General features: G+C 48.0%; 1 protein-coding gene and 2 long non-coding RNA genes across 9 annotated transcripts in view; 2 read left to right on the plus strand and 1 right to left on the minus strand.

The window, feature by feature from the left end:
* ENPP6 (ectonucleotide pyrophosphatase/phosphodiesterase 6) overlaps positions 1 to 24,369 on the minus strand; it is a 114,712-nt gene that overhangs the window by 2,400 nt on the left and 87,943 nt on the right. For 4 of the 7 annotated variants that reach the window (XR_015156109.1, XM_086379934.1, XM_086379930.1 and 1 more), the window contains 2 exons: positions 16,308 to 16,437; positions 7,545 to 11,389 (listed from right to left, as the gene is read on the minus strand). Coding sequence is in view for 5 of the 7 variants with exons in the window: in XM_086379934.1 (XP_086236060.1) it covers positions 11,175 to 11,389; positions 16,308 to 16,437 (345 nt within the window). In the remaining 2 variants the exon portion in view is untranslated. Of the gene's footprint in view, positions 1 to 4,209; positions 4,663 to 7,544; positions 11,390 to 14,395; positions 14,559 to 16,307; positions 16,438 to 24,369 lie in introns of those variants that run through there. The other 3 variants (XR_015156108.1, XM_086379933.1, XM_086379932.1) reach the window with 3 other exon arrangements.
* On the plus strand, positions 61 to 1,197 carry LOC147343560 (uncharacterized). Its single transcript, XR_015156113.1, has 2 exons — positions 61 to 196; positions 1,031 to 1,197. It is a non-coding gene; the product is annotated as an uncharacterized LOC147343560 (long non-coding RNA).
* Positions 15,729 to 18,083, plus strand: LOC147343561 (uncharacterized). The gene is made up of 2 exons (XR_015156112.1): positions 15,729 to 16,590; positions 17,529 to 18,083. It is a non-coding gene; the product is annotated as an uncharacterized LOC147343561 (long non-coding RNA).

Here is a 24,369-nt window from a genome sequence, read left to right on the forward strand (position 1 = left end):
AGGAAGAGAGACCCCACCAGAAACAGAACATGGCTTTGGACTTCTGGCCTCTAGAACTGTGAGCAAACAAATGTCTGTAGTTTAAGCCACCCGGCCTGGTATTTTGTGAATGTTGACCCGAGCAGACCAAGACATCTGGAGACACATGGAGCCTTTCAGCTGGAGCTTCAGGACTATGCTGTACTTGCCACTGAAGGTGAGGAAATAGGCTTATAGGCTTCTTATATTGGGGTACTTTGCAGTCACTGCCCAAGACGTGTTTCAGTCTCTCAGGAAAGAGTGAAAGGACCTCTGAGTTTGGTTCAGGTACTGTGTCTGGTCCACCCGGCAGGGGGCTGGCTTGTCTGACTTTGTCAGGTTTCATCACTGCAACTCCACTTTGGTCACCTGCCCCCAATATCTTCATTTTAATGACCTGGTTTATGAATAACTTGGATTCCCTTAGACTGAAATTACCAGCTGACTTAGGGTGGGTCTCTCCCGACTCCCATAGGGTGATCCAGTGAGGGAGCGGGCTGCAGGCACAGCTGTACTGGGAACCAAGGTCAGGTATTGGTAAGGAAGCCTGAAAGCCACTGTTATCATCTAGTGACCCGGTCACACCATTGTTCTCATCAGCTGATCACATCAACTCTGCTGAAAGTAAAGTGCCCCTAAAGCTGGAACTTGGGGCCAGAGAAAATTATGGCAGGATAGTTGGAAAGCTCTTGGGTTCGTGGCCGAGTTGGGGAATTCCTGAAGAGGAAATCCTGGGAGAAACTGAGTTGCATCAGGGTCTCTAAGACCCGGCTTTGATAGAGGGGGATTCAGGAAAGGGCGGGCTGATCCTATTTCTAGGGGAGTCGCCTTTGGGACTCAGCCACTCCATGACTCCTACCAGCTTTGATCTCCAGGGCAGGCCAAACGGACCCCTTCGATTTCCCTGAAATGGTAGGATTTATTTATGTCTGTATTGTATCTGCAGACGTGTATGATGTGGGTTTCCTCCACTGTGTTTCTTCAGCTGCACTTTCATAATTTATTCTGCCAGGCTCAGCCTGTCCTTGACATACCAAGCCATTAACTTGAAATCAGAAAAGGTCTGAGAGGCCTCTACATTCTTTCCTGTGATTATCAGGCCCTACGCTAGCTGGATATAAAGTCACCGGGCTGGAAGGGGAAAAAGAATTGGCCTAAACGGTCATGGAAAAGTCTAAACAGAAGATTTTCTTTCTCTCTCCACTGGCAATGATTTATTTTCATGGTTTTATGAGACTTTAATGAGGAAACCTTATCTCTACGCCTGGTAATTATCAACCAAATTCCCATTTCCTGTCAGAAAATCCACCATAAGTAAAAACAAAAAAAGGTGGAATCAAGAGACTCTTTGACCTCCGCGAGCTGTATGTCTGAGGAATCACTCACTGCCACGCAGAGAAGGTGACGGCAAAGCACGTGTGTGACGCCCCTTGTACACTGACCGCTGCCGCAACTGGACTGATCAGTGCAAATCAATTTAGTGTAACTCGGTACAAGCAGACAAAGATGCTCTGGTCCTGCCGAATGCTGTCTCAAGACACAGCTGATTACAGGGAAGTGCCATTCCCATCTTCAGTGCTTAGTCACTAGGTCGTGTCTGACTCTGTGCAACCCCATGGGGTGTAGCCCACCAAGCTCCTCTGTCCATGGGATTCTCCAGCCAAGAATACTGGAGTGGATTGCCAGGCCCTCCTCCAGGCGATCTTCCCAACCCAGCGATCGAGCCCAGGTTTCCCGCATTGCAGGCAGATTCTTTTATTGTCTGAGAGCCACCAGGGAAGCCCATGAATACTGGAGTGGGTAGCCTATCCCTTCTCCAGGGGAACTTCCCGACCCAGGAATCAAACTGGGTTCTCCTGCATTGCAGGTGGATTCTTTACCAGCTGAGCTACCAGGGAAGCCCCATTTCCCTCTTTATGATTTAACCTAATTTCTAGTCTGGTTCAGTTCCTTCTGCTGGGTAAATGAGTTCACACCTAAAGCAAAGGCCTAACAAGATGCTATGAATTTTGCCTTTTGAAAAGTTGAGTTTGGGGGTTTTGTTTGTTTGTTTGTTTTGAGGGGTTTCTCTGGCCACCAGTCACAGCTCTTGCCTGTATCTAAAGAAGCTACAAGGTCGGTCACCTGGTGAAATCGCCATGATTCAAGCCATCAGGACGGATTCTCCCCAGCATCTTGGGATTGAAGCAGAGAGCTTGTCAAGCCTCCAGACCTCTAGGATGGAAGAGGAGCTCAAACGAGCTCACCAGAAAGGAGGAGGCCAGTGAGAGTGTTAGAATCTTTTTAGAATTTTAAGGCGCCATAGCACCCAGAGCAGCCAGGAAGTCAGAACACATCAAATCTTTATTTTCAGTTCCAGTTTTGTTAAGAAGGTGAGAATCTCTTTTTCGTGCACTTTTCTCTAGGTGTAAAATTTGTCATGCTCCCAAATAACCTACGAATTTCTCCCTGCCTGTTCTGTCATTTAAAAAGAATTATGTTCGTGCCTTTATCATATCTTCACTGGCATCCAGGCCAGTGATGAGAGAACCATAAAAAGAATGTCATGACTTACTTTAAATTAAAGAAATACTCTTCAAAAAGGTATTTTCAAGTCACTGCAGATAGGACCGGATAGCCTTGTTTCAGGTACAACAAAGTGAACTCCGGGAGAAAGTGAGATGGCCTTCATTTGCTCTTGCCCTCACTAGAGCTGGATACCACTTCCCTCACCCCATCGCTTCATCCCTCCTGTTCTTTCCTTCCCCACGAAGGTAGGTAGGAACAGGACCCTAGACAATAGAGTTACTCTGTAGCACAGGAGTGGTCAACAGGTTTAGACATCACTGCAATTTTCATTGTCTTTTCAGTGATTAATTCATTTATATCCTTGACTGTATATATTGCAGGGGTATTCATGCCTGGCAGCCTTTTTTGGACTAATCAATGAGCTGGGTCAGGCTTTTTTCTTCTTCTTTTCTCTCTTGAGGAGCCATTACAATTTAATCACCTTGCTAAGATCACAATGAAGAAGAGGCTCTTGACACACCAGTATTATCCAGAAGAAGCATATGGCAAGAACAAGGACTTCTATAAATTTAGACCCAGACAGTATATGGATCTAGAACAATACTATCCAAGAAAAATATAATGTGAGTCACAGAAGAAATTTAAAATTTCTGGTAACGTCATTAACAACAGAAAAAGGAATCAAATGCAATTCATTTTAACATATTTTAGTTCACAATGCATTTCTAAAACATTACTATTTCCACATATATCAATGAAACAATGCTAATTAAATCTTTGTGGGTTTTTTTGCATTAAATCTGTGAAATCTGGTGTCTTTCATACTTATATTAAATCTCAATTTGGACTTAAATTCAATCTCACATTTTTTCAGTAGCCACATAGAGCCAGTGGCTACCCAATCACACAGCCTGAATGCACAATATTTATCTGCTCCAAATAACTATACAACCTCAGTCATTTATTTGCTGCTCTGGGTACATGAATGACTGTACTTAGTAATGGTGTGGAGTCTCCCCCAGAAAATTCTGCCTCCCCTGTCCTCTCCACTATCCATTCTGAAGCAGAATTTAGGGACTTCCCTGGTAGTCTTGTAGCTAAAACCCAGTTCAATCCCTGGTCAAGGAACTAGCGCCCACAACTAAGATCCTGCCTGCTGCAACTAAGACCCAATATAGCCAAATAAATATTTTTTAGAAATAATTTAAAACAAGGCTTAGAATTCAGTTGCTGCTAAGTCACATCAGTCGTGTCCGACTCTGTGTGACCCCATAGACAGAAGCCCACCAGGCTCCTCTGTCCCTGGGATTCTCCAGGCAAGAACACTGGAGTGGGTTGCCATTTCCTTCTCCAATGCATGAGAGTGAAAAGTGAAAGTGAAGTCGCTCAGTCGTGTCCGACTCCCAGCGACCCCATGGACTGTAGCCTACCAGGCTCCTCTGCCCATGGGATTTTTCCAGGCAAGAGTACTGGAGTGGGGTGCCATTGCCTTCTCCGAGAATTCAGTTAGGCCCAGTCTATCCCTGCATTCAGAGAATCATGCCTTAGTTCACCAGCTGGCTGTAAAATTTAGATCCCTGATTCTCAAAGGTTGGGATGCAGAAGAATCAGCTTACGTAAATTCACATTCCTGGGCAGAACTCCAAACCAACCATGAACTCCAAACCAAACTGGAAACCATGATGGTTTCTAGAGGTAAGGCCACCAAGTGATTTTAATTCTCCCTTAAGTTTGAGAACCACAGACCTTCAAACAACTTAGGATGGCGTTTCTCTAGGGACTTCCGGGTCGCTACTCGTTCAGGGATTCGTTCAACTTCCCGCGACAACTTTCATCTCACATGTCGTCCCGGGCGCGCAGAGCCTGCTGGGAAGGCTGTGGGTTAATTTCCGCCCTACACGTCATCGTCGCCTTGCTCTCAGCCAGTTGCATCCAGAGACCTATATAACACCCACGCCAACCGAATAACAGCCTTGGGGTGTGTTTTTAAGGCTCCAACTCTCCTTTTGAACTTTCTTCCATTTTTGTATGTGCCAACAGAGCCGGCCATGGGCACCACCTGATGCTTACTCAACCACAGTCCCAGGGGCTTTCAGGGTATTTAGAAAAATCTTCTCATTAATCTTCAGGGCACCCCTGTAAAGTAAATGACAAGTGAAATTGTCATTTGGCAGGAAGGAAACCGAGGCATCGGGTAGTTGATGTGTGAAGAAAATTGGGGTCTTCCCCTCCTCCCACCACCCACTCCCCATTTCCCAGCCGCAGAGGCAGGTGGGACTCAGAAGGTGTAGGAGGAAGGGAGCCGATGACTGGAACACCTCCGCTTCCTCCACGTGCCAGGACTTGAGCATCCAGGGCTCTGAACCGCCTTCTGCTGTCTCTTTCAAGCCATAGGAAAATGACAATGCAGGCTTGTGTTAGCATCTTGTTGAAAAGTCGAATTAAGCATGGTGAAGACAGGACTCATTTATCTTTTTTTCCTTTATTCCCATCTGCTGCACTTCCTAGTGTTCATGGCTAAAGAGGGGGCCTGCTGAAATGTTGAAAAAGAAACCCCTGCCCCCTGGATTCCATGTCACACATTAGTCATTTGTCAAATCCTGCTAGTTTCTACAAAAGATTTCCTGCCTCTGGCTTTTACAACTTATCACTACTGTGAGAAGCTCTGTCCAAATTTAGGTGATCTTCTGACCAGAGTGTCCTAAGCTTTTCCATTCCTTCCTTCCTTCCTTCTTTCCCTCCTTCCTTCCTTCAATAATTCATTCATTTCACCAGGCAATTATCAACTGTTGTATGGGCAGACTTTGCTGGTGCTCCAGATGTGGTCTGGTGACTTCATCAGAAGATACAATCCCAGCATCCTGCTTAGCTTACAGCCTCATTGGAGAACATTTGACAACAGATTATTACAAGGCAATGTAATTTTCTCTGCAATAAATGAAACAAGAAAAGCCTTACAGAGAAGACTCTGAAGGATAAATGAAAGTTGGCTAGACGGAGAGTGGGAAGGAGCATCCTAGACATGGAACCAAGGTAAGAGAGTTGACAATGGTTCGTCCGGGGGCTCAGCTTAGAAATTTGACATGAAATATCCAAGATGTAGAGGGACATTAAACCATCGAAATGCATGGGAGGCAGAATTTGGAGTTTAATTGCATAGGAATGAGAGACAAGGGTGGTTAGCTGATGCCTTCTTCATTGTGTTACTCCTATTTCCTGTGAAATTCTCTCCTTGCATTGGCCATACCAACCAGAACATTTAATTCTACAGAAATAAGAATTTGACTCCTCTGAAAAATGGAAGAAATGACACAGGGAACTATATTCAATATCTTATAATAAACCATAATGGAAAAGATTATGAATCTAACCAGAAACTAACACAACATTGTAAATCAACTATACTTCAATAAAAAATAAAATTATTTTTTTAATTGGAATAAACGAAATGACTACCTTGTAAATTCTGTGAGGACAGGAAAGATAGTTTTTCCTCTATGCGTCCCCAAAAGGTAGCCCAGTACCTGGTGTGAAGCAGGAGCTCAAGAATCTTTGATGAGCTAGATTGACTACTCTGAAAGCAGTTTGAAAGCTGTATTAATTTCCTGTGGTTGCTGAAACAGATAACTGAAAACTGGGTGGCTTAAAAGAACAGAAATGTATCCTTTCATGGATCTGGAAGTGAGAAGTCTGGAATTGAGAAGCCGTGCTCCCTCTAAAGGCTCTAGGAGAGGACTGTTTCTTGCTTCTTCCAGCTACTGGTATTGTGACCCATGGGGTTGCATGTGGCTGGTGTAAAGAGTGTCAGCCAGCAGGGCCTGATCTGGTCCAGAGTGTAAGGAAACGTTTGGCCTGAGTTCTCAGGGAAGGGGCACTAAGTAGGTGAGGATGGCGTACTTGTCAAGGAGGAGAAAGTGACAGGACGGAAATGCCCTAAGGCGAGAAGAGCTTACGGAGTGACAGGGAGAGCGACCCATCAGGTGAAAGGACATACAAGGTGCCCGCCCCAGGAAGCCTGCTGCAGGAGTAAGATTAAGGAGGTAGTGGCGTGGCGGGGGCAGTCAGCGATGGGTTCTGGCAGGGGAGTGGCCTGGTCAGCGTTTGAGAAGCACCCTCGAGTGGAAGAGAGGAGAACGAGCTGGAGCCAGCCTTTGGCATCTCAAGAACACCTGTCAGGAAGCTGACGCACAGTGATACGCAGAGGTCCTGGCTGGGCTGCTGGCGAGAAGGGGCACGTGGGCTGTTACTGGTTTCTGGGGTGATGCCACAAGGATGCTCCAGGAGGGCTTCCCTGGTGGTCCAGTGTTAAGACTTTACCTTCCGGTGCAGGGAGTGTGGGTTCGATCCCTGGTTGGGGAGCTAAGATCTCACATGCCTCATGGCCAAAAATACAAAGCAGAAGCAACATTGTAACAAATCAATAATGACTTTAAAAATGATCCGCATTCAAAAAAAAAAAAAAATGCTCTGAGAGAGACTGAGTGTATTTGAGTAGTAACGTTGGCTAGAGCCTGGACTCATACGGCCACAGAGTTCCTGGCTATTCCATTTTCTTGAAATATCCCCACGAGGCAAATCTGTAGGGATAGAGTGTAGTTTAGAGGTTGCCTGGGGGTGGGTAGTGGGAAAGGCAGGGTGAGTGCTAACATGCTCATGGATATGGAGTTTCTTTTCAGGGTGATAAAATGTTCTAGAGTTGACTGTGGAATAGTTAGTTGCACAGCTCTGTGACCATACTAATGCCATTAAATTGATACTTTAAAAGGAAGGGTTATAAGACATGTGAACTGAATCTTGATAAAACTGTCATACTTTAAAAAAAGTAAATATGCTTAGTATATTCAAAATCTAATCTTCCTTCCTTCCTTCCACCAATCTGTCAAGTTTATAAGCTTGGGATGGAATATGCTTAGTCCATGAAATGAAGTATAATTATATTGTCACTTGGGTGATAAGAAAAGATAGCAATCCAAAAAGGAAAGGTTTGTTTGAAAAAGCACAGACAAAGAGAAAGAATATGTGCTGTGTAAGCAAGTCTCCTCAGTTTTATTTATTCTTTTTTTCATTCAACACATTTATGGGACATTTACGAAACATGTGAGGCACGACACCAGGTGCAATTTTATGATTTCAAAGCAACACATAAGCATATCTTCCATCACACAGCCCTGAGACCGAGCTTCCTGTGGTTTATAACTAGGCTGTTGAGCCTACCATCTTTCTTCCTCCTCACAAGTAGCTTACAAGAGCTGATGTTGGTCTATCACCAATCACTTACAAAGATTAAACACGTAATCACATTTGGAAATCTCTTGAGATTTACAGACATGTAAAACACTTTCATAGAAAATTCGTAAAAGAGCTGCGTGTCTTGAACAACGAGTTTGTCTGATAGCACCGTTGAGGATCTTAAACTCACGGGGATTGGGTATGGAAAAGCCATTTCACCACCAGGACTTACAGATCTGCTTTGGTTTTAGGAGGGCAGGAAGCTGACCCAACTGGGATCAGGCCATCAGCTGGATCAGCCTGATGCCAGGCTGATGGCCCCTGAAGAGACTGGCAGATCATGAAGTTGCTGTGGGAGCCTCGGGTCTACCAAAGTCAAATCAGAACCCACCACTCCTTAGGGCAAACCCAGACCTTAGATCCACGTGACTTAAAAGTGTTGTTGAAGGCCCCGTGCCAGGTCTTCAGAACCTGCATCTCCAGAAGAGGGCCAGGGATGCTGGCCATCCCAGAAGGTTTGCAAACTGCTGTCTATGACAATTCAGATGTGCTGTGGCTTTTGAAGAGCCCTTTAAAAGTAAAGAGTTGGGACTTTGTAAATCAGGCCTCTTGGAGGTGAGAAAGAATTCCCTGGGCCTGCTCTAATTTATGCTGAAGTCTTCAGAACGTAGTTGAGTTGGGTTCGGGTGATTCTGCATACAGGCAGGCAGTAGCCATTCATCTTATCTTCAACTCAAACATCACGCCTTTCACCTGTCTTTGGTATTTTCAGGTCAGTCCAATGAACTTCCTCCCGGAATTAACGATGAAGTTGTAAAATAGGAGGAAAATTGTGTGTATAGTCCTAGCAAATGTTACTCTGATGGAACAAAATGCGTTTAGAAAAAGTAGAATTTTCCTTGGGAAAAGAACATAACTTAGAACAAAAATCAAAAGAAAAAATTCTAGCTAAACAGTTAAGCCACTAAAACATATGTATTGCTTTAGGTTTAAGGGTTTTCCTCCACTCAGTGTCTGAATTCTCTTTATTAATCACCAATACTTATGATTCCAAAGTGTCTTATTCTCATTTTTGTTGTTGTTCAGTCGCTCAGTCGTGTCCGACTCTTCTCGACCCCATGGGCTGCAGCACGCCAGGCTCCCCAATCCTTCACCATCTCCCAGCGTTTGCTCAAACTCATGTCCGTTGAGTTGGTGATGCCATCCAACCATCTCATTGTCTGTCATCCCCTTCTCCTTCCTTCAATCTTTCCCAGCATCGGGGTGTTTTCTAAAGAGTCAGCTCTTTGTATCAGGTGGGTGAAGTACTGGAGCTTCAAAACCACTTACAGAGTAACTACACCTTGTCAGGCAAATGTCTGAGATATTACTATGTAACTTGAAGATTTTAAAAATGAGTGAGGGGAAAAATTGGTAGAACAGAGTGGGAAGGACAAACTCAAGACCGTATATCTGTTCGTACCCCTCTAGACTTGGATAATCCACTTTTAGTTGAATCCCTGGGTTTCTTTTAGGGCTCCTTCCTTCACAGGGGAGCACAATGAGCTCCACCGAATTAATTAGAACACAGTCCTTTACAGAGAAAGACAACTTCAAACAATAGATGCTCTTTCAGTAACCACCACAGTGTTCCCAAAGCACTAATTGGCTTTCAGACAGATAACAAAGGCTGATTTGCCTTTCTATTGACTTGAAGGTTTGCTAGCGCTTTAAAAACACATTACATAAAACCTTAGAAATCTTTTGTGAAGATAAATGTGGTATATTTAAGCAGTGATCCTTCGCTTTCATGATTCAAGGTCTGGAGATGGCTCCCAGACTTCTTGAATCAGGGTGAGCGTAGATTTTCATTTTTTCAAGGTAAACAACACATAAGCCGAGTGTTTATTGTCTGAGGCTTTATTGTCCTGGTGAGACCTGATGTGTTGTCTTTTCTTGATGAAAAGTCTCATCTGCAGGTGGGCTTCATTTAGTGCAAACTCATTTTTAATGCAGTGATACATGTCTGTGACTCTGATCATATAGAAGTATAGATATCCCTTGTCTTGCAACAAGATCTCCTATAGCAGACTTAGAAGACTAAAAACATTTCAACTCAGGCTCAGTGCCTCTTCTTTGGGGTTTCTTAAAAACCAAGGTCTCTGAGGTGTCACTTTGCCCAAACTGTTACCTAATCACATGGCCAAGTGGTTAGTGACTGGGATTCAGTTGCATCATGCTGAGTCTGTTCCCTGCGCTCCACCATTTTTCTTGGAATTCTGGGTCACTCAAGGGTCCACTTTGCTGTGGTTGTTGAAGAAGCCTTGCTTTCAGGGACACAGGTGCATCAAACTTATGCTCAATACGTCACCATTTCAAGCAATGGAGTGAGATTTCTGCAAGTATGTCCACACTCCTCAGCCAGACATCCCTTTCCCTACCTGTGATGATAGACGATATGTCCGGTGTTGCTGGAGTTTATGGTGGCACTAGTGGTAAAGAACCCACCTGCTAACGCAGAAGATGTAAGAGACCCAGGTTAGATCCCTGGGTTGGGAAGATTCCTTAGAGTAGGAAATGGCAACCCACTCCAGTATTCTTGCCTGGAGAATCCCATGGACAGAGGAGTCTGCAGGCTACGGTCAATGGGGTTGCACAGAGTCAGACATGACTGAAGTGACTGAGCACGCGCTCACATTCTATATGGGATCCTCTGAGTCAGCCTTCCCACAGGCAGATGGGCAGACAGGCAATCCAGTTCCTGTCCTGTGTGTTCACACCGCAAACACGCTAGGAGAAGGCTTGTCGAAGCCCGTATCTATGGTAAACTCTTTTGCTCCTCCACCCAGGGAGAAAATTTTGTGTACTCAGACTTTGGGAAGGAACCCATATCTTTCACTTTGTTCTCTGAATTCTGCAATTCTTAGTGAGTTTGACTGATGGGTGAGCCAAGCTAAGATACTCCCTTTCTGGGACTTTGTATAAGGTGAAGAAACGTCACGAGCTGGGTCAGAAATAGACAGCAGCTACTGCTTTCAAATGGGCCTCCGTTTTCCCCCTGATGGAAGGAGCTGTACAGGATGGCTCCCAGGTTTAGACAGACCCCAGACAAGAGCCTGCTTTGTGCAAAACAGAAGGACCAGGACTCCATAGAATACCCACCTGGGGTCTGGTCACTACAGCGGGAGGCCCTGTTCAGACAAGCCATCTGAGTACATCAGAAAAAAAAAGAAGAAGAAGAAAATAACCTATAGTTGAACAAATGAAAAGCTAGAATTTTCCTTACCTCTAGAAAATATAAACAAAAAAAAAAATCTAAAGAAATAGGGACTTTTGTGTATGGAATCATCCAAGAATAGATTAACAGTTGTATGTCTTCGCATGAATCGAGGTGGTTAATTCACCCACTGTGCGGAGTGCTGGGGACACGCCGCAAGCAGCTAGGCCAGCATCGCCAGCAGTACCAGCAGGACGGTGACCAGTGCACAGGCGCAGGGCGGGGCACCCGGAGCCGAGCTGGCTGGGTCCTTCAGCATGCACATCACCCGGGACCAGGACCCGTTGTTGGGCAGGGGGGTGACGCCTGTCACCTTGCACATGAGGTTGTAGATATCCACGACTCTGATGGGAGCGGCTCTGAAGTCGGATTTGAAATCTGAAAGAGCAAGGCAAGGAAGCAAGTCGTCAAGGCCACTCCTGGGCTGGGCAGGGCAGAGGGGTGAGTCACGTGCTGGAGGGATTGCGCTTCGAATTTCAGCAGCTCTAGGACTGGTAGATCCCCCTTGACCACAGAGCCTGGCCAAGGGATTGTGAACCTGGAAGGCGATCTGGAAGGTTCTAGGTTGTGAAAGGAAGTCGCTTTCTATGGTTTACGGAGATGTGAGTATATGCTAAGTCGCTTTAGTGTATCCGACTCTTTGCCATCCCATGGACTGTAGCCTACCAGACTCCTCTGTCCATGGGATTCTCCAGGCAAGAATACTGGAGTGAGTTGCCATTTCCTTCTCCAGGGGAATCTTCCCAACTCGGGTTGAACCTACATCTCTTACGTCTCCTGCATCTGCAGGTGGGATCTTTACCACTTAACGCCATGTTTCTTTGAAAGACAAATCAGACAATAAACTGATTTGTGCATAACTGTGCTTCCCTTTGTAACAACAGAGCTTTCCTTGAGGACCCAAAGACCAGGTGAAGCTGCTCATTTCTGCAAGCCTCATCTTGCCCAGCTCCCCAAACCCAATTCGGTTGCATAGGTCTCTACCAGGCCACCTATCTGGCAGGGACTGGTTAGCCTGGGTGCCCCCAGCTCAAGAATGTTTCCCATTTTTCTGCCACGTGGAGGTCCCAGGACTGGACAGAACCGGCAATTGTATAGTTTTTCTCAGTGTGGCTAATGCACAAGCCACAGAGATGGTCTCCTAAGTATGTCTGGAAGATCAGTTGAACATTCTTTGGGAGCTTTTCACTAGCATATAAAGTAACTTAGCTGTGGGAAAGATAAAGACGCTGGTATTGGAGTTGGGGACCTGAGTGAAGGCTGGAAGCCATCTCATGAAGGAGAATGCTTCCACCCAGATGCTGTTCCAGATTCTACGTAGACAAAGGCCCCCGGGGGCAGGGCTGGCTGTTCACAGCACAGAAAGTAAGGGCGCTGAAGGGACCTTCTCTTTCTCCATAGGAGGCAGAAAAGATGCTGAATGAACATCATCGACTCAATGGACATGAGTTTGAGCAAACTCCAGGAGACAGTGAAGGACAAGGAAGCTGGGTGAGCTGCAGTCCATGGGGTTGCAGAGTTGGACATGACTAAGTGACCGAACAACAACAAAGAGCGAATATGAGACGTTAGTGATATTCATAAGCCGCTTTGCGTTTAGGTTCCAAACCAGCGCTTCCAGAAAAATACCTAAAACTATTGAAGTTGAATTTAGGAGGGACTTTTATCCATCAATAGTGGCTTCCCTGGTGGCTCAGTTGGTAAAGAGTCTGCCTGCAGTGCAGGAGACCCGGGTTCGATCCCTGGGTCAGGAAGATCCCGTGGAGAAGAAAATGGCAACCCACGCCACTATTCTTGCCTGGAGAATCCCATGGACAGAGGAGCCTGGTGGGCTACAGTCCATGGGGTCACCAAGAGTGGGACTTGACCGAGTGACTAACTTTCACTTTTATCCATCAGTAAAGGCCCAGACATGTGCTCTTTTAGTCCCTGCATAATTTTTTTAAAAGGTAGTTTTGGGGCTGTAAGGACAAGTTTTCTATCTTAGAAAATAATCTTTATAATTGCTTTGCTAAAATGATCACATATCCTTGATTTAAAAAGCAAAGAAACACTAACCACCACAGCGACGTGACCCAGAAGTGTCCACCCCAAATTCCGCTCTTAATGTTAACCCTGAAATTACAAATACAGAAGCAACAGAGAGGACTCTGCCACAGAGTGTGTTAGATCCAGAGCAACATCTCAAGTGATGGGTTTTGCTCATTTTAAGGTATAAAAGTAGAATTCCATGTAAAGAAGTTCACGGGCTTTACAGAGCAGCCTGCAGCCACTCACCAGCTGGATAAGCTCAGGGGGTGGGCAGAGATGCTGCCCAAATCCTAGCTGCAGGCTCCTGTCTGTGCTCAATAGATGGGAGCTGTTGATATTAATAGAAGAAGTGCCCAGCAAGGGAAGGTTCACATTGAAAATATTTACCCCGTAGCTTATGTGAAATGTTCACTTACTTTTAGGGTAGGGAGGGTAAGGATCTGCATTGCCTCAGGGTAAACACTAATTTCAAACAAATCCAGAGCCACCCTGGGAAGGAGAATGTAGAGTGCCAACCCTTCTCATCTGAAGGAAAACGTTAAATTAGCTGAGGATGGTGGTTACGCCTCCCCAGAGAAGAGTCAGCCGCAGCTGAGGAATCAATGGCGAGGTGGTCCTGTGACGCGGAAGATTTCTCTCCCTGACTTGCTGTGGAGGTAAGGTCATCCTGCCACATCACGTGGTGGCCATGTCCCGTCACGTGTGCAGGTGGAGGTCAATAGCAAACCCAAGACAGCCGTCCCCAGCCTTTCAGACATCTCCTTCTTTAACATTTGGCAAGAAAAATTGAGGTCAAGCTCTTCTGACCAAAAAAAAAAAAAAAAAATGTTAGTGGATGGACTTAGAGATTGTCATACTGAGTGAAGTAAGTCAGGCAGAGAAGGAGAAATATCATATATGCTTAGTCACTCTGTTGTGTCCGATTCTTTGCAACCTCATGGACTGTAGCCCTCCATGCTCCTCTGTCTGTGGGATTCTCCAGGCAAGAACACTGGAGTGGGTCATGCCCTCCTCAAAGGAATCTTCCCAACCCAGGGATCAAACCTGCATCTTCTGCACTGCAGGGGAATTCTTTACCATCTGAGCCACTAGGCCACCTAGAAATAATGTATGATATCCCTTATGTGTGGAATCTAAAAAGAAACGATACAAATGAACTTCCTTACAAAACAGAAGGAAGACTTAGGGCAAGGTTAGATTGTTCCAATTAGGAACTGGGATTAACCAGAGAGAGCCTGTCTTCCAGAATGATTTCCCCTTCACTTAGCTGGACCAGACTTCCTGACTTCTAAAGCTGTATCTGGGCAGCCGTAGCGATGCTCAGCATCCTGTATGAGCGAGAATTACCTCCAATTAATCAGGAGGGCTGTACGTTTATCTCAAAGTGCAGCTAGATTGTTATTAAAGACCTCGCTCTTAAATTTTCTTCTGCGTAAACAGTCAGTGTGTAGAGCTGTTCAATCTTGCATGCGAAGTGAAGCCAGAAACGTGATGGTTTGCGGGAGGCTGTATCTGCCTGGAAACAGTTTTGCAATTAGCCCAGTGCATTTTCATCTGGGGTCGTCTTTCTGTCTATAAAAGACTTAGGCTTTTAGTTTTAAAGGAGCATATGATGGAGGCCTTGTTAATGGACAAAAAGCTCCCCACTGAATTTCAGCTGTTGCAGCTCTGGGTACTGGGTTTAAAATTTTGGTTTGAGGCTAGATTCATTTCTGTTTTAAAATCTGCCCAAGATGCTTACTCATAAACACTCCAGCTGACAACTGTTTTGCATTCATGATCTGATTCCTCTCTTTTGGGGAAGGAGGAGGTGATGCCTTTGAATGAAAGCACCCCTGTCTCATGTTCCTCTGTGTAAAGGCCATGGCCTGGGATGTCTCCACGCTGAGCTAGTGGTTGACCTCACAGCATCCTCAAGGCTCCATCCTGAACTCAGCTGGCTTCTGAGCTCCGCAGATCTAACCTGGTGCTTGGCTAACAGGTAGCTGTTATCGGTTGACGGTATCATGCAGGAGCATCCTCTGAACTCTCTGAGGCCAATGTCGTGAACCCAGCTGTGCCCTAGAAATGCTTGCGGCTACTGGTCCTGTTGCTTGCTTAAGGACGTGGGCACTAGGATGATGTGTGGGCAATGATGTGGACCCACATGTGTTCCCTAAGCTCGGCCTCCCAGAGGCACCCGTGGAGGGGGCGGAAGTTGACACCGTGTAGCTCTCAGCAGGTTTTTTTGTGTGTATGGTTGAGAGAGTGACCCAAGGTGAATGGAATGAAGGAGGGCCCACAAGCATCTCTGTCTGGTATGTTGAGGAGGAGGGCAGGGCTTCCAGGTGTGACCTCTAACCTATCACCTGATAGGAAAGCATGGGCTTTTGTGGGCTGAAACATTTTGATCGAAACATTCAGAAAAAGGAACTTTGACTGTGGATACCAGGGTAAGCTAATAAGCTTAATGTTTAATAAGGAGTGTGGACAGCAGGAAGGAAGACGAGGAGCTCGTAATCTGATCAGCTGACTCTTGATGGTTGTTGACTGCTTTTCACTCTTTTTTTTTCTTTTAAGGGAGTGTACAGGTAGTAATATGATTGTTAGAGCGTTTGATAAACTTTTCCAAAATGTGAATTTTACAGTGCTGTATTAATTAAAGCAAATGACCAAATGGGCCCCCCTCCGCCCACCTCTCTTCCAGACCAGGAAGGCATCAGGTCCAAGAAGGCAAAGTCAATTCACACTCTCATCCTAGACACTGCAGAAGTCATTCTGGCTCATCCTCAAAGTCAGTCACAAAACTGTTTCCTAGCCTGCTGTGAGCACATCCTAGCTTCTGGTGGGCCCTAGACTGGATGACCCACACAGGGGTGGCCGCTCTAGACAGGGAGGAAGTGTGGAAGTGTCAGACCCCGTGAAGCGAGCATGTTGACTCTGGGACTTGTGGCTGTCAGCAACCTGGTGCCTGATAAGCTTTCCTGGACATCAGATGGCTGTGAAGGGATGTTTTGATGAATTAAGTAAAAAATGAATCACAAACATGTGGAATACATTTTCCTCACTGCGCTTGAGATTTAAAACTTACAGGGAGAAGTATTTGACCACGTTTGCCAAACCCAAGAAGCATTTGAAAGCAAGCCAGCCAAAGACATTTTGTGGAGACCGGCTGGCTTTGCTCAGCTTTGCTCATAAAGAGGATCCGTAAAGAAATTGCTCCAGCCTTTCCGAGCACCCTCAGCCCCTGATGCCTCGGAGGAGGAATAACTAAGATCTCGCCTACCAGGTCCGAAGGCCAGGAAGATGCCCCTCATGGCTCTGAGCTCGTTGTCGTATCCGTGCCAGCCCCATTGCCAGCCTTCTGGCTTGCGGGTGACGGTGCTGTTCATCCAGAATGGAAGCGACTCTCGATTCTGAAATCAACAAGGCATTGACATCACCCTGTGACCAGGCCAGGGCGTGAGCGAGCATCGGGTTCAAACTACCACCCACCCAGCGCGGGGCTTTCCTGCCCAGGGGTCTCAGCCAGGGTTGTCCGACCTCAGCCAGATCACTTCTCACTCCAGGTAGCTCGGACCTTTGGAGGTGGCCCGTTAAATTGCCAGAGAGCCCTAGTTCTGAAAGTCTCTTCTTGCTCTGGGCTGAACTGTGCCTCGTAATCAGTTTCAGAGCCACTAAACATAGTGTGTCAGAGACAGAAGGGATGTGAAAGTGTACCTGTGGTATAATAAAAAATAGAGTTGGCCTTTGTCCCAGGTTCCCTGGCCCAGAGCACCTAAACCCTTGGAATTTCCTGAGTGCTGAGGGTGTTTTGTTATTCGTGATGAGTCCTGAGTTCCCATACCTGAGTTTACGCTAATGGGATGGGATGATCTTTGGGTTGAGGGGCTAGATAGCTTCAGGATGGGGGTGCTGGTCACCAGAAGAACCAAGGGGAGAGTTAGAACTTCCAGCCCTATCCTCTGATCTCTTAAGACTGAGTTCAACCATGTGGGTAATGATTTTGTTACCTGAGCCAACACAGTGAGACCCCACATAAACCCCCAGGAACAGCAGGGTCCGGGGAACATCTGGATTAATGAACACACAGTGATGGGAGGCCGGTTCCCCGACCTGGGTTCTCGGCGCCCCTCACCGCCACAGCGTGCCCTGTGCCTCTCTTCCATTTGCCTGCCCCTGTGTAGCATCCTTTATAAGAAGATTGTAATCGTGAGCGTAGCAACTTTCTGAGTTCTGCGATTCATCTCGGTGAACTATCAAAGCCGAAGGCAGGTGGTGAGAACCCTCAGATTTATGGCCAAGTCAGACACAAGTGTGGGCAGCCTGGGGACCCAGGACTTGGGACGAGCATTCAGATGTGCGGGCCGTCTTGTGGGCCGGAGTATGGGTCTGCTCTATCCTGGGGTGGTGTCAGAGTGGAGTTGAAATGGTAGGACACCCGACTGCTGTGGAAGAAATGTTGCTGGCAAACACAGAGGCTAATGGAATCGCTTCATTTTTCTAGCCCAGCCTCGGAAGCCCAGAAGCAGCAAGCCTGCACCACCCCAGGAGCCCCTCCCCTGGAGGAACCACCCCTGTCCTCGTTTGTCCAGCTCCACCCCGGAAGTCCTTCTCTCCACTGAGCCAGCCTTTGAAGATGAACCCATGTTCCTCTCCTCCACGCCTGTGGACCTTCATGTCCTTTGACCATTCTTCAGTTGGGATGGCTTCCAGACCTGTCGCTGCCCTGTCACCCGTCTTTTCTTCAGAACTAAATTTCCCTAGATTGTAGTAGCTTACTTGAGAGACAGCAAAGCTCACAGGAGGTTTTGCAAATCCCGAGGAGACTGTAGCCAGTTGGACACAAACCGAGCTCTTTGAGGCGGACTAAGCCTTCATTCCTGATAGTCCGATCATCTTCTGGCTCAGCAGGGTTTAATATGACAAGTTTTCCAAATGCAGGAGGTAGAACTGACTAGTTGTGATGAATGCGTGGAAGCAGCACAGCTCAAGGACCAGGGATTTACAGGTGGGCTTCCCTGGTGGCTCAGACAATAAAGAATCTGCCTACAATGCAGGAGACCTGGGTTCAATCCCTGGGTCGGGAAGATCCCCCTGGAGAAAGGAATGGCAACCCACTCCAGTATTCTTGCCTGGAGAGTCCCATGGACAGAGGAGCCTGGCAGGCTACAGTCCGTGGGGTCGCAGAGTCGGACACGACTGAGGGACTAACACCTTTGCAAGACTTGTAACAGCACATGTATGCCGTTTTGTGTGATGTGCGGTTCACCGAGAGCCTCCCCCGGCATCCACTTAGGTGTCAACACCTCCTGCTGCAGACGGTATGTTTTTTTCCATTTTGGCGCAGAGTGGTTAAGTGACGCTCTTAAAGTCACAGAGCTGTTGGGAAGCAAGGCTGGGCCTGGAAGCCGGGGCGTCAGTCTCCTGGTCTTCGTGCACCTTCCAGAGCCCCACAGCCAGGGCCACTGCAAGGCTCCTACAGCCTGCCCCTTGCCGCTTCATTCACTGAGTGGCAGCCAGGATGGAGACGAGATTTTGAATAGGATGTGGGTTAAATTCCAGTTTGTTGCTTTCCAACTCTGTGATCCTGGGCAAGCTGCATAACTTGTCCGAGCTTCAGCTTCCTTGCTGGATGTGACAACACCCGCCTCAGAGACTCTGAGGGATAACCTGACTGTGTGCTAAGCCCGACACACAGTAGGTGCTCAATAAATAGCCGGGGGCGGTCTCCAGATGCCACCGGCTGCAGGGTGAGGTGCTCGGGGCTTGTGCAGCAGGGTTGAACCCTCCTTTGCTTATTTAGCTGTCATATCACATCGCATGCCTGTCCCGTCTCACCCCATAAATCGCTCCCTGGCACTGCTACTTTCCAAATTGCACTGTTTCATTGACTCTCTGTTTCCTCAATTTCCATCCCTCCTTCTCCAGCTGTAGCTTGTATTTTTCCACGGGAATATATTTATTAACTTACTGCATTTCTGGTTTATACCCTCTTTTGTTCTTTGTGGTCATGCTCACAACACATGCCAGCTTAGCTTCGCTTGCTAATTTTATGTGCTGCTCCCCTCCCCACCCGTCTACAAGGCAGTGATTGCTGAAGAACTAGGTAGGATACGTCACTAGTGGTGTCACTAATCATGAGTCCCATGGGACACATATGTCCCACGGGGAAGGGACAGGTGGAAGGGAGGTGAAGCCTGCCTGATTTGAAAATTCCAGTCTAACTTCCACATGCAAACATACAGCAACGAGGCATCTCAGCCCTGAAGATGACGGGAGATCTGTATGATCGCAAGTAAAACCACTGGTGTTTTTGTCAACATGACAAGTTGCTCTGGTGAAACAACTGTTCTTGCTTTTTTTTTTTTTGAAACACCTATGTTTACTGATTTTAAAAAGTAATAATAACCTGGCTAGTTATGTGAGAAGCTAAGTGATTGAACGGATTATGTGACATAATCAGACTGAGTGGATTACATGACATAATCTAATTACATGACTTAATGAACCGCAAGAAGGGGAGTTGATGAATTTTTCCCTTGTCCTTCCTGGTGGCTTTTACTGATTCACTTGGTCCTCTGTCTCCTCCCACTCCCCTTCCCCGCCCCAACATTATCACACCAGTGTGGGCCTGTGCAGTCGTGTAATGCACACCTCACACGTGCAGCCCTGCTGGTGAGGCGCTCCACACCTCCCACATCCCCAGGCTGGGGGGTCCTCAGGTTACTGGTTGAGGAGCCTCCATCCCTCCTGAACTTCCCAGGTCCAGGGACCCCCACACAGCACCACCTAGCGACATCCTGGGGTGCCCGGGCCCTCCAGATGAAAGCGTGTGTGTGTGTGTGTGTGTGTGTCTGAGCTGGGGCAGTGTGGACACAGAGGAGTCCCTGCGAGGCCCGGGAACCTTGCATAGTGACTGCATGTGGGAAGAGCATGAGAGGGAAGCAGCGTGAGGACTCTGGAAGGAGTGAGGCAGTTTCTCTAGGAGGCTGTGCCAGTTAGAGGGGCGGACCAACCGTCCTGGTTTGCCCAGGACTGAGGAGTTCCAGGGATGCAAAAAAAAAAAAAAAAAATTATGACTGACCTGGGCAAGCCGGGACAAGTTGGTGACTCTGTAATGAACACTTTCTTGGCAAGTCAAATAAAATCTTTGCTGAGTGTCATTTGTCCAGCACCTTCTGGTACCCCTCCTCTGTACAGGGGTGGATAGCAGTGCCAGGACCCCCCCCCCCATTTATGAGCCCCTAAACTAGCTCATTGTTTCTAATGGGAAGGACCCGGAAACCGTTCCCCAGGAGGAACACCAAGGAACAGCTGTTACTGTGTTTATAGACGTATGTTCTCGTATTTGCTGCCTGCCTTGTATGTTTGATGCCTCACTCCACTACCAGCTCACCACCAAACGCCTGCCAGAAGCTTGCTGAGCTGGGGAAGCCAGGCGATTACTTGTGAGATGAGTGTTTTGGTTTCTAGACTAGGTCTTTGCCTCATTCATCCGTGGCGTCAACAACAACCACAAAGTAGCCTCCACTGTCTACCCCCCAGATCAGCAGACCAGTTAATTCGGCCCTTGCCGGGACCCATGTCTCTGACTCGGCATTTTTGGAATCCTTTCTGGAGCTGAGCTGAGCTGTCGGGGGTGGGGTGGGGGCACAGTCAGAAATGGGGGCGGCGCTGGGAAGGAGGGTCAGGGCGACAGGAGTGATGGAAGGCCGGGGAGAAGCAGAGGGCGGCCTGGACAGTCTGCAGTCACTGCTGTCTGTCTGTGGCTGAGGCACTTGCTTTGGTGAACCGTCCAGCATTTACTCACTTCGCACTGTTGCATCTGGAGACTGTATTATTAGCACGTGCTGTTCTCACCGGCTCCTTTCCATTTCCCCTGGGTGCAGATCAGAAAATAATAGCTAAGCCACAGAGAAAATGATTCTTGAGGAGGCAGGAGGGTAACCAGGTCTGGGAAAACATCTGGACGTCAGCTCTTGCTTCACACCCCAAAGTGACTTCTCCCGATGGCTGAGGAGGTGGAAATCCGTCCTCCGTGGGTTCCGTTCCCGACCACAGGTGCTGGTGGGGGCCGTGTCTGCATGGCCCTGGATGACCTCCTCTCCCGTCTTTCCCTGGAAACATACTGTCTACACCGCTGGATCCCAAGCCTGGCTGTGCACACAGCACCCTGAGTTTATCCCGAGTCTCACTTTGGGTGTTTGGGTTCGCAGATGGGTAAGATGGCAACTCTGGCTATTTAATAGTCATCCCCTGGGTGGCTGGGATGCGTCGTCCGGCCTGGAAACCACTGGGAGTCTTTCACCTGGCATTTGTCCTGGGCTTTGTTCAACGATTATCTGTCCTTTCCTAAGAATGCTTCGTCTTACGCTGGTTGCCACGCTGAGTCTGTGTTTCAGCCGCTGTGGGTGCAGGGTCAGGCTTGGAGTCACTCACACGGGGTGCTTTCCAAAGAGGAGTCGTGGCAGCCGACTGGCTTTCCCCAATATCGTTGGCCGGCGCCAGGTTCACTGATGGTTACACATCTTGACCGCCATCCCTCATGTCAGCCCCTGAAAGTGTACTTCCTGCTGAGAAGTGGGGTCAGGGACCCGAGTGTCCCCTCCTTCTCTCTGGATGAGGCCTCTCACCCCGTGTCTAGGGTGCTGGGGAACAAAGGTGAAATCAAGTCCAATTAAAACCAGTAAGTAACATGTGAACCCCTAAGGTGTGTGACGGGCCTAATACAAATGAAATCGACCTTATTCCCCTAGGACAGGGTTGTAACAGGAGCTTCCCCTGCCCTCCACAGTGCAATAAGCTCACAGCATCTCAGGCTGGAAAAGGCACCCGGTGATGTCTCGGGAGAGGCCTCAGTCGGGACTCTTGTGGAAGGGAGCACGGTTTGGCTGGCTCCAGGGTTTTGCTGCCAGGGTTAAGGTCGAGCTAGGGGACAAAGCGCCGTGTCTCAGGCTTTGTGGCATCACCATTTTAAACCCTTCTCCCAAGAGGCTTCCTGTGGGGTGACTCCTCAGAGCCCTCGGGAGTGGTGGTCACAGACCCTCAGACGTGTGTTTATCACACTGCTGCGAAAACAAGTCCCCCCAACTGTTTCTCCGTCTTAGAGGGCCTCCTCTTTCTAAAACCAAATTTAATGTCTTGGGCCCCAGGCCCTGCTCTCACCCTGGTAAGCCCACTGCCACGCACAGCCTCGTTCTGGAAATTGGGAAATGCCAGAGATCAGGAACAGCAGGGCCCAGAGGCGGCAGAATTCCTCGAGAGAAGAGCTGGAGCAGGGCGCCCAGCGGGTGAGCTTCCTTCTACTTCTTCTTTCCCTCAAGATCATGCTTGCTGAAGCCCGCCGAGGGTGAGGAGGGCATCCCGTGCCCTCCGACGGCTTACGGCGATGACCCTGGTCGCTGCCAGAAGGCAAGCAGCTTCCAGTTCCCGACACAGGCATCCTGGACCTCCAGCACCTCAGGCCCGCAGGAAACCGCTCCAGCTGACGCTAAAACTCAGGAGCCGTGCTCTCCAGCTTGTCTTGATTTCCCCAAGTATTTTGGGCCCAGGGCCTAACTGCCGCTCAATCCCAGGCCTGAGAATTGAGCCTGGCATTTCATATCCTTTGCCGGTTTTTGAAATAAATCTTTCCTCGGGAGACCAATATGGGCCTTTTTTTGGAAGCTGAAGCCTGTATTTGCTGCATTTCTCTCCATGCAGATGAGAGTCCGGAGGATCCACAATGCAGCTCCACGTCTCACAATTTTTCACCAGCTTCTGGCCACATTTGGCCGCCTTTCTGAGTGCGGTGTCATGAGGGGGACACTGTCCAGGAGACGCCATGGGAATCAGCCCCTGAAGCTGAGTGGGGACCGGGGACAGCTGAAGTGTCCGCCCGTCCCTGGACTCCAGCTGGGGGCTAACTGGGCCAGGACAATGACCACTGGTGGTTTCAACACATTTTCTCTGTTGAAATCTCTTCTAGGGCTACTAACAATTAGCCCAGGTGAAAGGCCTGACTTAGCTTTCCTCTCTGGGTACTTAGTCACTGATTTATTAGCCTATAAAGTAAACAATTTGTCAAAAAGACCTTGATGCTGGGAAAGATTGAGGGTAGGAGGATAAGGGGATGACAGAGGGTGAGATGGTTGGATGGCATCCTTGACTCAATGGACGTGCGTTTGAGCAAACTCTGGGAGGTAATGAAGTACAGGGAAGCCCGGCGTGCTGCAGTCCATGGGGCTGCAAACAGTCGGACAGGACTGAGCGACTGAACAATAACAACAAGTAATCAAGAACCAACTGTCTCTATTTATGAATTAATTTCTTAACTTCGTATTCCACAAACAGGTACTGAGTCTCTGCCGTGTACCAGGTTCCACAGAGGAAAACCCAGGCTAGGATGCCACAGACCTGCCCTCAAGGAGCTTCCACCCTGGGAAGCATCACTGGGCCTGCCTGCTGAGGGTCTTTGGACCACGCTAGACATTGTGACAACTCCAGTGGCTTAGTGGGTGAAGAATCTGCCTGCAGTGCAGGAGACGCAGGAGACGTGGGTTCAATTCCAGGGTTGGGAAGATCCCCTGGAGGAGGGAACTGGCAACTCACTCCGGTATTCTTGCCTGGAGAACCCCATAGACAGAGGAGCCTGGTGGGCTACAGTCCAAAGGGTCAAAAAGAGTTGGACACGACTGAGCAACCATGCCTGCACACAACCTGCCCAGCCCCTTGCTAAGTGCCCCCTGGTGGAGGGATGGATGGAGAGCATGGGTGGATGAAAAGATTTTGGGGGAAACCCCATGGGCTGGGGCTGGGTAAATGCGGCCACATGCATGGCTCAAAAGCTCCAGTGACGATGTGACCCTTGTCTCCTGACAAGGACATGCAAAGAGAGGGTTTACAGAGCATGGTGACCAGGTCTTAGGGAGACAGATGGGCGGAGGTACCATTTAGGAAGCCCGGTTTCCATGCTTAAAGAAAGGAGCTTGGCAGGTATGACTGGCTGGGGCTTAACCTAGGCAGGTGGTCTGGGTTTTTTTTTTCTTTTCTGCTGCTTCGTGGTTAGTCTTCTGGGAAAATGAACACATTCAGCTTCCTGCCCCTGTAGGAGAGGAGGCCAGAGAAGGTACTGGCACTAGTTGGAAATCCACTCTGTATATTAACTCTCACAATGAAAAACAAACTGTGGGAGCCACTGGGCAGGGGGCCTTGCTTTTATTACGTCAGGATAATGGTGCCATTCCAGGTGACAAAGTCAATCTGTTTCCCTGCCTTTATCTTTTTCAGTGACAGCTCTCCAAGCAACCGTTAAAAAAAATAAAAAACAGAAAGAACTCAATGGGATCTTCCTGTTGGAGCAGCTG

The sequence above is a fragment of the Bos grunniens genome, chromosome 27 (assembly GCF_055505025.1).
Source record: "Bos grunniens cultivar Pamir isolate PY7600 chromosome 27, Bosgru_T2T1.0, whole genome shotgun sequence".
Taxonomy (NCBI): Eukaryota; Metazoa; Chordata; class Mammalia; order Artiodactyla; family Bovidae; genus Bos; species Bos grunniens.